At 37.9% G+C, this 15,644-nt stretch overlaps 1 protein-coding gene and 1 long non-coding RNA gene across 2 annotated transcripts; both read right to left on the bottom strand.

Moving 5' to 3' along the window:
- Positions 1-1,319: 1,319 nt before the first annotated feature.
- Positions 1,320-2,516, bottom strand: LOC118015405 (cytochrome c oxidase subunit 7B2, mitochondrial-like). Its single transcript, XM_035012264.1, has 2 exons — positions 2,496-2,516; positions 1,320-1,601 (listed from the first exon to the last, which is right to left on the bottom strand). Exons 1-2 carry the CDS (start codon positions 2,514-2,516, stop codon positions 1,320-1,322), a joined length of 303 nt encoding a protein of 100 aa, XP_034868155.1.
- A 6,722-nt stretch (positions 2,517-9,238) lies between these two features.
- Positions 9,239-11,937, bottom strand: LOC118015019. Its single transcript, XR_004680502.1, has 3 exons — positions 11,920-11,937; positions 11,712-11,813; positions 9,239-9,843 (listed from the first exon to the last, which is right to left on the bottom strand). It is a non-coding gene; the product is annotated as an uncharacterized LOC118015019 (long non-coding RNA).
- Between the last annotated feature and the right edge of the window lie 3,707 nt (positions 11,938-15,644).

Genomic DNA, 15,644 nt, shown 5'->3' on the forward strand with positions numbered 1-15,644 from the left:
TCCTTTATGTAGCTAAGCCAGTTTTCCAGAACTAATTCTATTATTTTGTGTTTCCAACGCAGATTTTAATTCTGGTGATTTCTCTTTTTGGTTTCCATGACTTTTTTTAATTTTGATTTTATCACCATATATTTTTTGGCATGTCAAGCATCTGCTTTTTTATTTCATTCTGTATGTCAACCTAACTTTTACAACCTTATTCTGCTCTCTCCTTATGATGTTTTGTTGTTATTTTTCTATGCAGGTCATGATTTTGTCTCTCTTATTGAAAATAAGAAGTCTATTTTTTTTTATTTCCTGTACTAAGCCATTTGTGTGATTCCCTCTGAGTCTTTCATACAACACTCTATTTTTCTTACGCCAAAGACTTTTTCCCCAAAAGGCCCCATGTTATTGATTTGTATTTTTTTTTAATTTACTCTTGATTCAGGATGAATCTACATATATAAAACTCACAGATTTCTCTTAACTTGCCTTTGCCCCTGCTCTTAACACCCACTTCGATGCTCGTAGATTACTAGTCCCATTCTCAGATTTCATGTTATGGGTGAATTGATGAATTAGTGACTGGTTTCCCCATCCCCCAGTGCAATTTCCACTATCCATTAGTATTTATCTGTTGGTCCAAGGTAGGAATATCTACACCTCTGCTTCTCAGTTTTCAAGTATGAGAATTCATGTTCACTATGATTGCAGCCATGCCCGACACATGGTTAGATCTCAATATGTACAGCATCACCATCACCATCATCACCAGCATCATTATTAGAGGAAAGACTCAGGTTAATCGTCATCACATACACAAACGTCAAATCCCATGCTGAGATAAACCATTTCATGAGAGCACAGAACAACATAGAACAAAGGAACCAGAGCAGCCGGGTAGAAGGCAGAGGAAGGAGGTGGTTAGGGCTGCAGTGTGTCACAGAAGGTTCACCTGAGGAAGCAATGCTTAAGCTGAGCCGAGAGAGATGATGTATCAATCAGGAATATTTTGTTTGTCATCAGGTTTCTAGCAAATAGCCTTCCATAGAAGGGCAGTGATTGATTCAAGGAATTGAGAAGTCCCGGCCAGATCAGGCTTCAGGCAGGTAATCCATCTCTCCATTATCTGACTCTGCTCTTCTCTGTGTTGATTAATTCTCCCAAAGTCTCCAGAGTTCTCAGAAAGACAAACAGCAGCTCCGTACTAACTCTTTTTTTTTTGAAGGTTTCAAATGTATTTTATTTATTCAGCTATGCTATATTTTAATGAGCAGCAGAGTGCTTAAATGACAAGTTGATTTTGAAACAATTTTGTATTACAGTACCTTTGATCGTTACTCATTCCACTCTTTTGGAGCGATTCTGCCGACAGGAGATAGGTTCCATTCTATTCCAATCTGTGTGGCTATAAACACCCATGCAACAACACAGAAAGTGGTCCCACTGGCTAGTACAGTGTTACCGTATTCGTCATGGAAATCTTGTGAATGATTTTCGTGGCTCTGTCTTGACCTAATTTGTTGAATGCTTCGAATCTTGAACCTATTTAGTGCATTTCTGGTCAAGGGAAACGTGATGAAGGTGTAACAGGACTGCCGTTGATTGCAGCTGTCAGTCTATTTTTTTGTAAAGAGACCTGGTAAGAACTCTGAAGCCCAGATGCTCTCCTCAGAAAATTCAAGATTCAGGTTCCGGACTTGAGAAAAGAGTGGAAGACATGAGTGAGACCAACGACGCCATAGTACGCATGCAAGATTCTACCCTGTTTGCTACCCTAAGGCTTCATGCAGAGGGAACAAACCCTGCGGAACGACAAAGAACAGTGTCCAGTCTTCATTTTCCTCCCTACTCTGTGTGTGTCTCTCTGCCTTCAGTACCTCCCACAAAGTATCTATTAAGAGTTGTGATCTTTGAATGTTTGTAAAAAAGGAAGTACCAATCCAGCCATGTCTGAACACCCCTGAGCAAGTATGGTGTTTTGCAATCTGTGTATATCCTACGTATCCAAGACAGGGTCAAACAGTGAGGAGAAGCCCTTCCTTTCATGGTACCTGTTCAGTTCCATGGTTTTATGTTAGACAGTAAAATGTCCATGGGACATGGATGTTGTTCAGCAAATCAGCTCAAACAAGCTTTTAAAAAAGTGAAAGGGGAACTAATTAGTTCTGTAGCTAAAGAAAATTCCTCTCAGATTTTAATAAATTGCTGGCTTCAGTTTCTTAGTGTTATGAGGTTTCATCTTTTGTGTGCCATCATGAATTTTTAAATTGAGAGCTATGGGAAACATTTTTCAGGGATGAATAAAATGGCCTGATACCATTTTATCCCTGATGATTGCACAAGATGTATTGGTCATCTCTTGGTGACCAGCTGGAGTGGGGTTGTTTGGAGTGTTGGTTGCTTCTGGAATAGCATAATGCAGGCCAGACTACTACTTGGCATGCGTTCATAGAAGGAGAGTTAATCACTGGATCAACAGAGTAGATTTAGGCTTTCAATGCCCCTCTCACCCTAAAATTCTGTATCTCCATTACTCTATATTTAAGAGAATTAGTAAAACAATGGCCAGTGAATTCTGCCTGTGGATAAATTGCTTGACCTGCATTGTACATGACATGTTCTCTCCAGTTTGCCACTTACTTGGTGAGAAGAGAGAAAGAAAGGATAATTCACAAAACAAAATAATATGTTAAAGTAGGTAAACAAGGAGGCCATTACACGGAATTGGCTCGAATGCTTTGGCAGCCTATATAAGCAAACCAAAACCCACGCCAGAGTTAATTTCTGTAAATGCACTGATATCCGAAAAAGCACTAAGTTTAAGAACAACCAACTTCAAATGGCCATTAAGCTTTCCCAAATAAGACAACCACTTAAGCTATAGCCAATCAGATAACTTTCCTCGCTTTGCTTCCTCCTCTTCTGCATACAGCCTTTTCCCTAGCTTTTGTGCCCCGAATCCTCTCAACTGCTTTTGGTTTGGCACTGCCCAATTCCAGTCCACCTTTGCTCAAATAGACTCTTGAAAATTTCAGTGTGCCTCAGTTTACCTCTTGACAGTTACAAATGAAATTATTGTGCAAAGAATAAAAAGCAGAATCTATAAACTTTCTGCAGGTCACAGCAATTGCCAGTTTTTTGTGTGAAAGATTCCACCCAAGCAGGTCCAATTAAAACAGAGACAACTCATCAGAAGGTAGATGGTGTGGAGTCTTTCAAGTCCAAGCAACTGCTTAACAGGGGGCATCAAAGACCCAGTGTCTATGATGTGCTTTGTGAAATACGGAATCTTGCCATTTGACAGCAACAGAGGGACTCAGGGTGGATAGCAATGGTGAATGAGGCTGGAGACACTGGATTCGAAGATCAGATCTGCATAAGGAGCAATGTGGAGTTACATTGCAAACTGTAAATCTCCCTATATAATCTGATATTATTGAATACAGCTGTTCCACCTGATTGATGAAGGAAACTGGGCTCTTTTATTTATTTACTTATTTATTATTTTTTTATTATGTTATGTTAGAACCTGGGCTCTTTTAATTCTCTCAGGGTAGAAGAAAGAAACAGTGATAGCCTACAGGCTCTTTTTTGTTTATAAATTATATAAAAGTACATTTGTAATGCAAACTAAGGAGGCACAATAATACCTACCATGTGTCAGGCACTGGCCAAAAGAATATACATAATTGCTCATTTGGCAGTCACCAAAAAAATGTCAGGCAGAATCATTTTACCTATTTTATAAGGGAGAGACTTAAAATCTCCAACTACATCATTAATTTGCCATCGATAACATAGTAAAGAGCAAGAATGACGGGAAGAGGTATTGTATGTCTGACAAGTGGAAAAATGAAATATGAGCGTTAGAAGGAAACAAAGAGGAAACCAAGAAAAAGCGTGGTTTAGAGTATTTTTCTGTATATTTAACTTAGAAACTCAGCAATCTAGAACCCAGAGAATAGACACAGATTTGTTTCTAGTTTTTTATTTACTGATATTTTTGGTGTTGACTCTACATCCTTCAACCCTGAAGATGGATGAGTAAATCAAAAGGAATATCCCCAGGCACGTGGTCACTGTCGCGCAGAGCCAATCCGGTGCGCAGCTGCGGAGTCAAGACCACGTTCCCTTAAGTGATCCTATCAGACCTCATTTTGTTTATCAATAGCAATATCCATGCTTCTTAAATATCAAATATCCCCTATATCCAAGAAGCAAATATCTAATCCAAAACTTAATGCAGGTAATTACTGAATCATATATCCCTGGGAAGCAATTATTTTTAAAACAGCCACAGCTATTTTGATTACATGGACGTTTAGGTTCTCTCTTTGCCATGTTTGACTTCAAAAGAGAGATGGGACAGGCGCCTGGGTGGCTCAGTTGGTTAAGCGACTGCCTTCGGCTCAAGTCATGATCCTGGAGTCCCGGGATCGAGTCCCGCATCGGGCTCCCTGCTCGGCGGGGGGTCTGCTTCTCCCTCTGCCCCTCCCCCCTCTCATGCTCTCTCTATCTCATTCTCTCTCTCAAATAAATAAATAAAATCTTTAAAAAAATAAAAACAAAACAAAAAACAAAAGAGAGATGGGAGGATCAAAAGAGAAACGTAGGACTGGCTTCCTGACAGCGTAAGTGAGATTTTAATAATTCAGGATATGAAGTGAAACCAGAATCACTTAGGATCTTAGTCTTACCTGGAAGATATGTAAAGATGCCACCGCTGTTTTTAATAATTGGAGAGAGGCCCCGGTATTTTGTTTCGTTTTGTTCTTCCGTTTTCCTTTTTCCTCCGCTGCGGGAGAACGCTATTGTAAGTCGCAAGTGGTGTCAGGACTTGAAGCGTACCTAAACACTGCTGGGCCTTGCACGGGTCCGAAAAGTTCACTCTGTCGCAGTTGGGTTCTTTGTTTTGGTTTTTGGTTTTTGTTTTCCATCTGTCAAGCCAGCTCCACAGTGTTCTGCGATCTGCAATCCTGGTGCATAATTTCTTGCACAATTCCAATCAGTAGGGCGTGATGAAGAACGGTAGAGGAAACTATACAGATTAGATCGCACAACTCATAATTTCCAAAGCCCGGGGTGAACTCCCGGCATTATCCCCATATCATTTATTGAACCACTCTTTTTTTTTTTTTTTTAAGATTTTATTTATTTTTTGACAGAGAGAGACACAGCGAGAGAGGGAACACAAGCAGGGGGAGTGGAGGAGGGAGAAGCAGGCTTCCCGCCGAGCAGGGAGCCCGATGAGGGGCTGGATCCCAGGACCCTGGGATCATGACCCGAGCTGAAGGCAGACGCTTAACGACTGAGCCACCCAGGCGCCCCGAACCACTCTTTCTCTACATTTCCTCTCCTTCCTTCCCCTGTATTACGCACTGTTCCTCACCACTTCCTTTCCTTCTCAGTGTATCTTGTATATTTCTATCCTCCTTTTTGCCTTTCCCCCTTCCTTCCTTCTATTTTTCCACCATCCATCCTTCCCTGTAATGAGCAGACCGATACACATAATTTATCTATATTTAAATTACTGACTGGGGCGCCTCCGTAGCTCAGTTGTTAAAAGTCCCACTCTTGATTTCTGCTCAAGTCGTCATCCCAGGTGGTGGCATGGAAGGATGGAGACTCAGGCTCCCGTCTCCAGGGCAGAGTCTACTTGCCCCTTTCCCTCTGCTCCTCCTCCCATTCTCTTTCTCTTTCTCTCTCAAATAAATAAGTAAATAATAAAGTCTTTTTTAAAAAAATAAAATACTGACTTTATTTATGAACTAAGCGTTCTGGTGAGAGAAAGAACCTAATGACTTTTTCCCCCTTGAATTATTTTTCCCCAAGGATGCAGGGCAGTAAGCAGGTGGGGAGGGAAGAGAGAGAGAGAGGAAGAAAATATTAGAACTCAGCAGAATATCATGCACATCTTATACCAGTATTTTAAAAAAATATATGCTATTTAAAATAAAATAGAGTAAAATAAAAAATAAAAATATATACTAGATTTTGGCAGATTTAGGGAGTGTTCAGCGTTCCAGGAACTGTTTTGTGACTGATGATGGCCTAACCTATATATTTTGACCAATTTTCTCTCCATTTGAAATTTTCCACATTTTCTTTTGATTCTTTGTGCTTAGATATTAAGAGTACTTCAGTTTACACCATGATTCAAATTATGCTTTAAGCCACTATGTATTGAAACCATTGGAAACATAAATTAACAGTCATTATTTAACACATGTATTGAGATTTTAACAATACTTGATGCATTAAGGTTAATTTTTCAAACATATGGTAAATTTTTAATTTATGTTTTAATACAAAAGCAATTATATTACAACTGATGAGATTATAAATGTATTTTGTGTACTATTAAATAATTATCAAAATTTGTGTTTTGCTTTTTAATGGACACATTTTCTACATTTAAAACCTCTACATAACAGATGTGTCATTTCACATTAAGTGAAAACTAATCTCTAATATTTTACATTAGTGCTTATTTTGGTATATATATGAGCATACATATGCCACATGGATATAAGGCTGATATAGATTTTAATTTTTAATCCTAACAAATCATTAAAATTACATATCTTATACATTTTGACCACCATCTTACTCTTATCTAATGCGAGACACAGTTTGAGAGACGTACAAACGAAAGAATGACTACTTTTTTGCTTCCAGTATTTCCTATCAACTAATTGTCAGATATATAAAATTTGGTAAAAGTCCCACTTTTGGCAGTAAATTCCCAAGGGTGCCAAATGCTTTGGAAAGTTTGGTTGTTGTTGTTGTTTTTTAAAGATTTTATCTATTTATTTGAGGGAGAGACAGACAGATAGTGACAGAGATGGCGAGAGAGCTCACAAGCGGGGAGGAGAGGGAGAAGCGGGCTCCTGCTGAGCAAGGAGTCCAACGTAGGGCTCAATCCCAGGACGCTGGGATCGTGACCTGAGCGGAAGGCAGATGCTCAACCGACTGAGCCGCCCAGGCGCCCCAGTTTGGTTCACTTTTGATGTTGCCTCCTAACAATGTGTAGACTGTGTGGTCCCGTTTCTTAGTGTCCCACGCTTGTTTCTGACCCCTTCAACCGATTCAATGGTGTGCTTCCTTCCAGCTCTTCTCATTCCAAGGGAAGTCCTAGGAAAATACCAGGGTCTGGCCTCTGGCAGCTGGTTCCTTCCTGCCTGTGTCTGAGCGGCTTCAGCACCCAGCCTCATCACCCTCTTTCTTACCTGGGACTCTGCTCCTCGCCCCCTTCCCCGACCCACACGTCTTTCTTCACATCCCTTCCCTGGTGCTAAAAAAATATCACCTAAATACCTCTTCTTTAACTTTAGGTGGCTCCAGACCTGCTCCAGCTTCCTTCATCCCCTGCAGAATTGTCTATTATTATTGTAGTAGTTAACCCAAATGGGGAGCTTAGGCTGCGCCAGTCACTGAGTGCAGTGCTTCCTGAACCTCTGAGGTGGTTGCGCGTGTTACTCCTCTTCTGTAAAGAATAACACTAAGCCTTAGAAGGGCATGCGGTCAGTAAGCACTGGAGCCAGGCTTCAAGCCCAAAAGCAAGATTTTCTCTGTCCTGCTCAATTACTTTCTTAACTATTCTTGGCACTCAACTAAATACACTTTCTTATTAAAAATTTTGTTGATGATAATAATAATTAGAGTAGGCAAACGGTCATAAAAGGTCTCTGAATACCATAAAATATTCCACCAGTGCAGGGTTAAGAAAGTAATAATTTATAGTTTTCAAGCCCTTTTATATCACCTCATTTAACTTATTGTTAGAAAATTATGTTGATTGTTCTAACAATCTGATTAATCGGGAGCATTCGATACAAACTATACACCAGCTCTCAATTTCAAGGAGTTAGAAAAAAACAAAATCTCTAATAGGATTTGCTCTTTCTTTGGTGGGTAAGGAAGATCTGACAGGAACTTAGGATCATGAGCTTGGAATCTACTTAACTGTATTATTGTACAATAAGCATGCATTAATCAGGCAGCACCCATAATCAACATGAAAGAATAAAAACAAGCTTTTATTATTAAAGCATTACTATTGATTTTTATAAACACCAAAATAATATCCCTTCTAGGCCCATTACACAGGTAATAATAACCATTCATTTAATTAATACTGACTCAAAGTGAAAAATTCAATCTGAGTACTTATAACACCCACATTAATATCAAGAAGGTTCATTAGAATTAATACCACAATAAATATAAAATGAATTAGTAATGATTACACCATCATTTTAAAGCATTCTTATTTGTACTCCTGTATTTACTTTAATCACCATCACTCTAAAGAGCAATTAACAAAAGCTGGGCTGGGCATATTTATGTAGGAATAACAAGGCATATAAATGCGACCCATTGCAAGCCACACACATTTTATCTACACTCACGCATCAACACGCCCAACAGTATGGGAGGTGGTAAAATGACATATTCTTTATGGCATTGGTGAGGAAAATAAAACCATTCTGCAGTTTGGCTTCCTCCCTGGTTTTAAATTGTTCATTCCTTCTCAAGAGCTACGTTCCGATTCAAGATCCTAGCAGGGTACCCAGCACATAGTAGGAAGACCATTAACTCTTGTTGAATAATGTCTTGCCTCATGATACATACTCGTCTGGAAGGACTACTCGTTACCCTTGGGTGTTGAATTGTAATGATGATTACAGAGAATCTGTCATTGATTAGCTAGGTATGCAACCAATACTGGACAGAAGTTCTTTGGTAGGGGGCGAAGGGGTGGAGGAGATAATCTCCTCTGTTTCTGCCAGTTGCCCAGATTGAACTGGGATAAAGAATATAATAAATTACTTCTCTTCTGCAGCATGAGTCATTTGGGAGTAAAATGAAGGAAAGAAACTATGACTCCTTTTTTTTTACACCCTCTCTATTCCCATTCTTTTGTGACTGAATCATGACCTTTTTGGACATTAGGAAACTGGCTCCATAGGAGCAACTCAGATAAAAGAAGGCAAAGAGGAAAAGAAACTACACCAACAAGACTCTCTTTTAATCCTGTTGCTAACAATGGGCATTTCCACCTTGGCTCTTGCAGAATCTTAAGTCCTGATCATATTTGAATTGGGGAAAGCTGAAGAGAATAGTTAAGTTGCTGTTAATTTAAAACATTATTTGTATTCACTCTTAAGTGCTAGGTGGCCAGAAACATGTCATAAATTATTGACAATGTAATAAAGGGAAAATTTCTCCAAAAGAATGTCACAAAGGCCTTAGCATGTGAGAGGGGGAAATTTGGGTCTGTTTTTGATGGGTGGAAGAGGATGCTTCTATTTGAAAACCTGGTTCTATATGGAATTGACATGCTGCTTAGTGAGTAGATTATCAAAGCTCTGCTCCATACTTAGCCTCTAAGTCATCTGTTTTTACTTTTAGTTTCTTTCATTTTCTGTTCTTTTCACTCCTGTGACTGTTTGTCCCGCAGAGAAGCTAGGGATTTTCTGATTGTGGAGAGAGTAACTGTAAGTGTTTCAAGATACTATGAGCCTTGAAAACCAGAGAAGCAATGAGCAAGCTAGCATTTATTTGAAAGGTAAAACATTAAATCCAGGTAGAGAAACAAAACACAATTTATTATCCTATTGATCACCAAGAGACTAATGCCTTTCCCTTTCCTAAAGACATTTATCCAATAAGCTTTATACACACCACAGCAACAATCTGTAACCCACTTACAGAAGTGTCACTAATACAGCATTAATTACCAACACTATGTGACTTGGAAATGGCTTCCTGGTGAAGTGGTTTATAGAGTTCACAGCTTGGCATAGAACCACATTCCGGTCTTTTCCACCTCCAGCTTGAGGCCATTCTCCAGCCCTGAAAGAGAAAGGAGATAGACTATTCTGAGCAGTGAAGAAGTAAATTCAGTGTTCCTTCCTTTCCGTTCTCAGTGCTCAGTACACACCTCCAGGTAAACACTAATCTGACCTGAGAAGAATCTACCATTTTTGAGCAACTACTTTGTACCAGGAACTTTATATATTTTTAAAAATCTTTATAATAACAACATGTTAGTATACCCATTTACAGGTGAGATTCTATGTAAATAACTCAATAAGCAGATCATACTCAATAAACAGGTTAATATCACTTACGAAAAAGAATAACTTTTAAATGGGTATCCCTACCACACAGAAACAAAGCTCTTTCTATTTAATCATGAAGCTTCATAACTACAAGAAGTTCACAAACTGAAGACTAAAGAGTAAATAACACAGGTGATAAATGACACACGCCACCACCAATCTCATAGAGCCATCCAGTCTGCAAGCACCTGTGGGAAGGTATTTGTAACCACATTGTATCCTAGCCCCCCAAACTCATATGTGAAGTGGGTGTGCTCTTCTTACCATCCTTGTCAAAAACATTTTATTAAACACCAAGTCTAATTACAGAATGCTGTGCTAGGTACTACAGAAGTTTTAAGGCTTTAGCTCTATTATGTGAGAACACAAGACTCTCTTTCTCATTTTGGATCAAGCTATTGCTTCTATTCAATTTGTGTGATAGCTTTTGAGAGCATTCTTGGAGATCATAAAAGTATCTGGGCACTCTGCCACCATCTACTTTGGTCTGTAGCGTGGTGGATGGAAGGTGAGAACAAGGAAAGTGGATAGATAAGAATCTAAGTAGATGGTGCTCTAGTCTAGGGAGAAAGAGAATGTAAAAAGAAATCAAGGGAAGTGGAAGGTCTATCATCATCATCATCATCACCATCATCATCATCATATCTAATTTTTATCTGAGTTTACTGTGTACCAGGCGCAGTGCTAAGGGCTTTATGCACACTATCTAATTAATTCTCACAATAATTTTTTCATTAAGAAACTATTATTCCTCTTACCAGTGAGAAAGCTGAGGGTTAAAGAAGGTTAATATCTAGCTCAAACAAGCTGGCAAGTGGCAAAGTCTGGATTCAGACTCAGGACGTCCGACTCCAGTGCTTGAGCATATGGTCATCATGTGTCAGGAAACAGAAGGAGAAAAAGAGAACCTGCAGTTCGTAAAAAGATGAGACATGAGCCTGTGCTCCTGAGGCCACTGGCAAGATGCGGAGGCAGGAGCCAGGATTCAGGATGAGGCTGGCTCCCCTCAGGAGGGGGGCGCTCCAGGAGCTGTGGCAGCCATGATTGACTCCCTCTCTCTCTTGAGTTGACAATACAACATCAGTGCAGAAAGGACGGGCTATGCAATAAAAGATTTTGGAGCAAAAACATTTTTTAGCAAGCTTTTTATTCAAGTATCACATATACAGAAAAGCAAACAAATCGCATGTGTTTAGTTCAATGAATTTTCACAAAGTGAATGCATGCCTGTGTAACCACACCTTTGTAACCACACCCACATAACACATGTGTGATCTTTGTAACCAAGAAACAAAAGTATTACCAGCCCCCAGTAGACCCCCTCATCTCCAGTCACTGATTCTCTTAAAGTCTGACCAGTAATCTGACTTCCAAAAATATAGATTAGTTTTGCCTGTTTTTGAACGCCATAAAAATGGAATCACATTTTAGTTATATATATATAGTCACAGACTTCTTTTTCAATATTGTGTTTGAAAGATTTATTTATGCTATAGTAACTAGCAATAGTTTATTCTATTTGATGTATAGGATCCATTGTATGAGTAGACCATAATTGTTTTATTCAATACACTGTTGATGGATATTTGTGTTACTTACAATGTTTGGTGCAGACTAGGGAGGAGACTTAGAGCTGTCCAAGGTGGGCGGATGACTCCGGTCCATGTGGACATTGTTGTTCCTGGTTCTTGGGCCCATGGACTGCCCAATTTTGTACCAATAAAGCAACAAAAAAACAAGTGGAAATAAGAATTATGAGTGAATGAACTCATATAAATAGGAGAAACAATATGAATATAAGAATTACCGATTATTAGACTAATGTTTGGCGAAGAATTTCAACAGACTTCTCCATCCATGAACATCAGGGCACAAGTAAAGAAAATGAAAAAAATAGGAGAAGTAGAAAAATGTACTCTGACCTCCTAAAAAGAAAGTATGCCAACTTACAAATTACTGAGATATTTTAACTTGCCTTTTTATTATTCTAGATTAATAACTTGATTGCACTTTTAAAAAAAATGTATGTTTACTATTAAAAATTCTAATCAATCAGTACTCTAAACCACAAACCTGTTAGCTACAAATTAAAAAGAATTACACAAAAAATACCACTACCCAGAAATAATAATTGTTAACACTAGATGATCACAGGGACCAAAGGAATAATGGGGAATTAGAAAAAAATATTTTTATAAGATGAGATGAAATTATACATGCTACCTTTAAATTAAAAATTATAAAAATTAAGTTTGTATGATTTAATAGAAAAAAGAAATAAAAATTATAAAAAGGAAAAAAGAAACTAATGTGACAAAGTAATGCTTAAATTTAAATAAAAAATTTTAATCACCAGGGAAACTACTTTTCAAAAGTCCTTATATGCTTTCAAAAAAAAGATTATGAAAATCATCAAGCTGTTGGGATAATTCTTTTTACTTGCACATTACATTTTAGCTGTTTCTTATGACATATGTGAAGCTAACAGTCAGACTTTTTCCCCACTTCCCCACTTCCTGATGTGGGATAGTTGGATTATTATTTTTAGGCTAACAATTTTACACTTTCAATAACTTTAATAATTTATATTATGTTGTTATAAATAATTATTATTTAGGAATTATTTAAATAATTTATACTTTAGTTTCTAATAATTATAAACAGCTACAGTTCTTTTACCAGTTTTAACATTTATGAACTCTTTTTTTTTCTTTTGTATGATTTAAATATATGTGGGTTAAGGGCACCTGCGAGCTTGGTTGGTTAAGCGACTGCCTTTGGCTCAGGTCATGATCCTTGAGTCCCAGGATAGAGTCGCGCATCGGGCTCCCTGTTCAACAGGGAGTCTGCGTCTCCCTCTGACTCTCCCCCCTCTCATGCTCTCTCTCTATCATTTTCTCTCTCTCAATAAATAAATAAAAATCTTTAAATATATGTGGGTTTTTTCCTTTTTTTTTTTCCAAGAGGAGTTCATCGTTTCTCTTTTTCTGAGGTCATGTATGTTGCAGAATATCTATTGCCTTAATGCTTAAATTACATCTTGGCTAATATTTTTTGGTCACACTATTTTTCCTCAAACTGTTTGAGCATTGCTCCCTCACATTCTAACAGTGACTGTGTAGAAATCCCAAATCAGGCTGATCTCCCCCACTTCGTTTAGTTAAAGAATTTTTATGGGTGCTTACAATATCATTTCCCTATTTTTGCCATTCATTTTAATTAACCAGGATGTAGTTCTGTGTCATTTTTTCAGAGTTCCTGAGATGTTGAGTTCTCACTGTGTAGATTCAATGTATCTCTTCATTGCGGGGGAGTTATCTTTCATTCTAATTTTGTATGTTTTTTATGCTCTATTGGGTTATTTATTCTAAAGATATCAATGATATATTATGTTGAATTCTCTTTTTTCATCATATCTTTCAAATCTACTGTTATTGCTTTATTCCTTTTGCCTTTTTCCTTTGTATTCACTGTGATGATCCTAAGAGTTTGTCAGAAAATTGAATATTTTGTAATGAATCCATTTATCTTGCCCTTTCTATCTCATTTCCTTCCTTCCTTCCTTCCTTCCTTCCTTCCTTCCTTCCTTCCTTCCTTCCTTCCATGTCTTTGCTTTTCTCTTTAGTTTTGTATATTGGCTTTCGATTGTTTTCTTGCCTCTTCAATTTCCTCATCTCATTCTACTGTTTTACTGATTTTGTCTTTGAACTCTCATTGTATTTCATAGGATGAAGCATATTATGTTTCTTTTACTCTTCTTCATAATGCACATTCTAATATTGCAGGATTTTAATGCTATTTATTATGTTCTTTCCATACTTACCAAGAGAAACCACACTGACTATTAAAGTAAAGATTCTCTGCAGGGCTTTGATAGGGATCTCAAAAGTCTAAAACATACAAATTATATTTTCTCAATAAAATCTTCCTTGTTTCTAGACATTTTTGATAGCTGCTATTTGCTATGACAAAGTATGATAGACTCTTTGTGATTTGTTTCCTATCAGTCTTTACCTGGCCTATTATTTTTTCCTCTAAGTTACAAAGGAGGACAAGACTTGTACTTAATGCAATAAGAGATGGTATAGTACGTGTGCCCATGCACACGGTAAGATGAAGGAAGGCGATGATAAAAATTTCATCTGGACCCCCCCCCCCCCGACCAAATGGCTTATGCTAAGATTGACCCCATGTAGTTTGAGTGTAGCCAGTTCTAAGAGGGAATAATTTAGGAACTGTAATCATTAAACTATTAAAAGCAGTTCTGTATCAATTGAAGATTTTCCTGAAATTTTCTTTGGTAAGATTTTGCACCAAAAACAATATTGGTTGACTACTATTTGAGGCTATTTCATGTTACACTTATCAATTCTTCCTCACACGGAAAAAAAAAAATTTTTTTTAACTCAGAGATGCTTGAAATCTTAAGGAATGGAAGCGGTATTCTAAATTTGACTGTGAAATTACTAATGTACAGTAACCTTTCCTGGAGAGTGAGACTAATTCTTTATCACAGCCCTCAATAGGTTTTATTTTAAGGCGCTTAGGATGGCCCATAAGTCCCATGTCAAATCCCATAATATTCCTTTAGCATATTAAGAGATGATGCTTAAAATTCTGAAGTTTTTATAACTGAAGTTAGAATTCTCCCTAATATATATGTGATATATTAGGGAGAATATATGTATGATAATTTTCAGAAAGTAAGTTTTGGTAATGATGGCTGGTGCATCTAGAGAATTTGGCAATTGAGCTGGAGGAATTGTCTGAAGGTACAAGACCACGTGGGGGCTCATGGGACAACTGCCAGTTATTTTACAAACTGGTGGAGGCCTGGTCTTGCTTCCTGGAAAATGCTTTTCCCAATGGCGACTCTGCCTGTGTAGGACATACCCAATCAATGAATTTCAGCTGTCATCATGATTGACATGGATCACTGAACAATTGACTGGACTGTAATGATCAGTATTGATTGTGAATGTGTCTGAAATTAAAATATTGGATATAGTATAGACTATTCATTTTATGAATGTGGAATACAGTCATTGAACCATGAGTCTTTTTTTTTTTTAAGATTTTATTTATTTATTTGAGACAGAGAGAATGAGAGAGAGAGAGCACATGAGAGGGGGGAGGGTCAGAGGCAGAAGCAGGCTCCCTGCCGAGCAGGGAGCCCGATGCAGGACTCGATCCCGGAACTCCGGGATCATGACCTGAGCCGAAAGCAGTCGCTTAACCAACTGAGCCACCCAGGCGCCCGAACCATGAGTCTTTAATTCCCATGCTGGTCACCTCATCTTATGCAGACCAAAGCATTCACTGTCCTCCATTTTTCTTCTAAAAGAGGCAGAAATTTAAATGGTTTCATAAGAGATATAGATAAGCACCTAGGATTTCTTCAATTCAACATTTTTTAAAAGAGAAAGAAAAATTCACTCTAAAATAATCACAGGCAAATAGTGATGATTCCTACCAGTGTACTGTGTATTTATATATTAAGATATAGATATAGATATAGATATAGATATAGAT

The sequence above is a fragment of the Mirounga leonina genome, unplaced genomic scaffold (assembly GCF_011800145.1).
Source record: "Mirounga leonina isolate KUSES-001 unplaced genomic scaffold, KU_Mleo_1.0 Mir_165, whole genome shotgun sequence".
Classification (NCBI taxonomy): domain Eukaryota; kingdom Metazoa; phylum Chordata; class Mammalia; order Carnivora; family Phocidae; genus Mirounga; species Mirounga leonina.

Coding starts and splice junctions, on each gene's coding strand:
- LOC118015405 (XM_035012264.1), bottom strand. CDS start 2,516: ATGGAGATACAGAATTTTAGG. Junction 1,602..2,495: donor TGGAGATACAGAATTTTAGG/GTGAGAGGGGCA, acceptor ACAAAAAAATAG/ACTGACAGCTGCAATCAACG.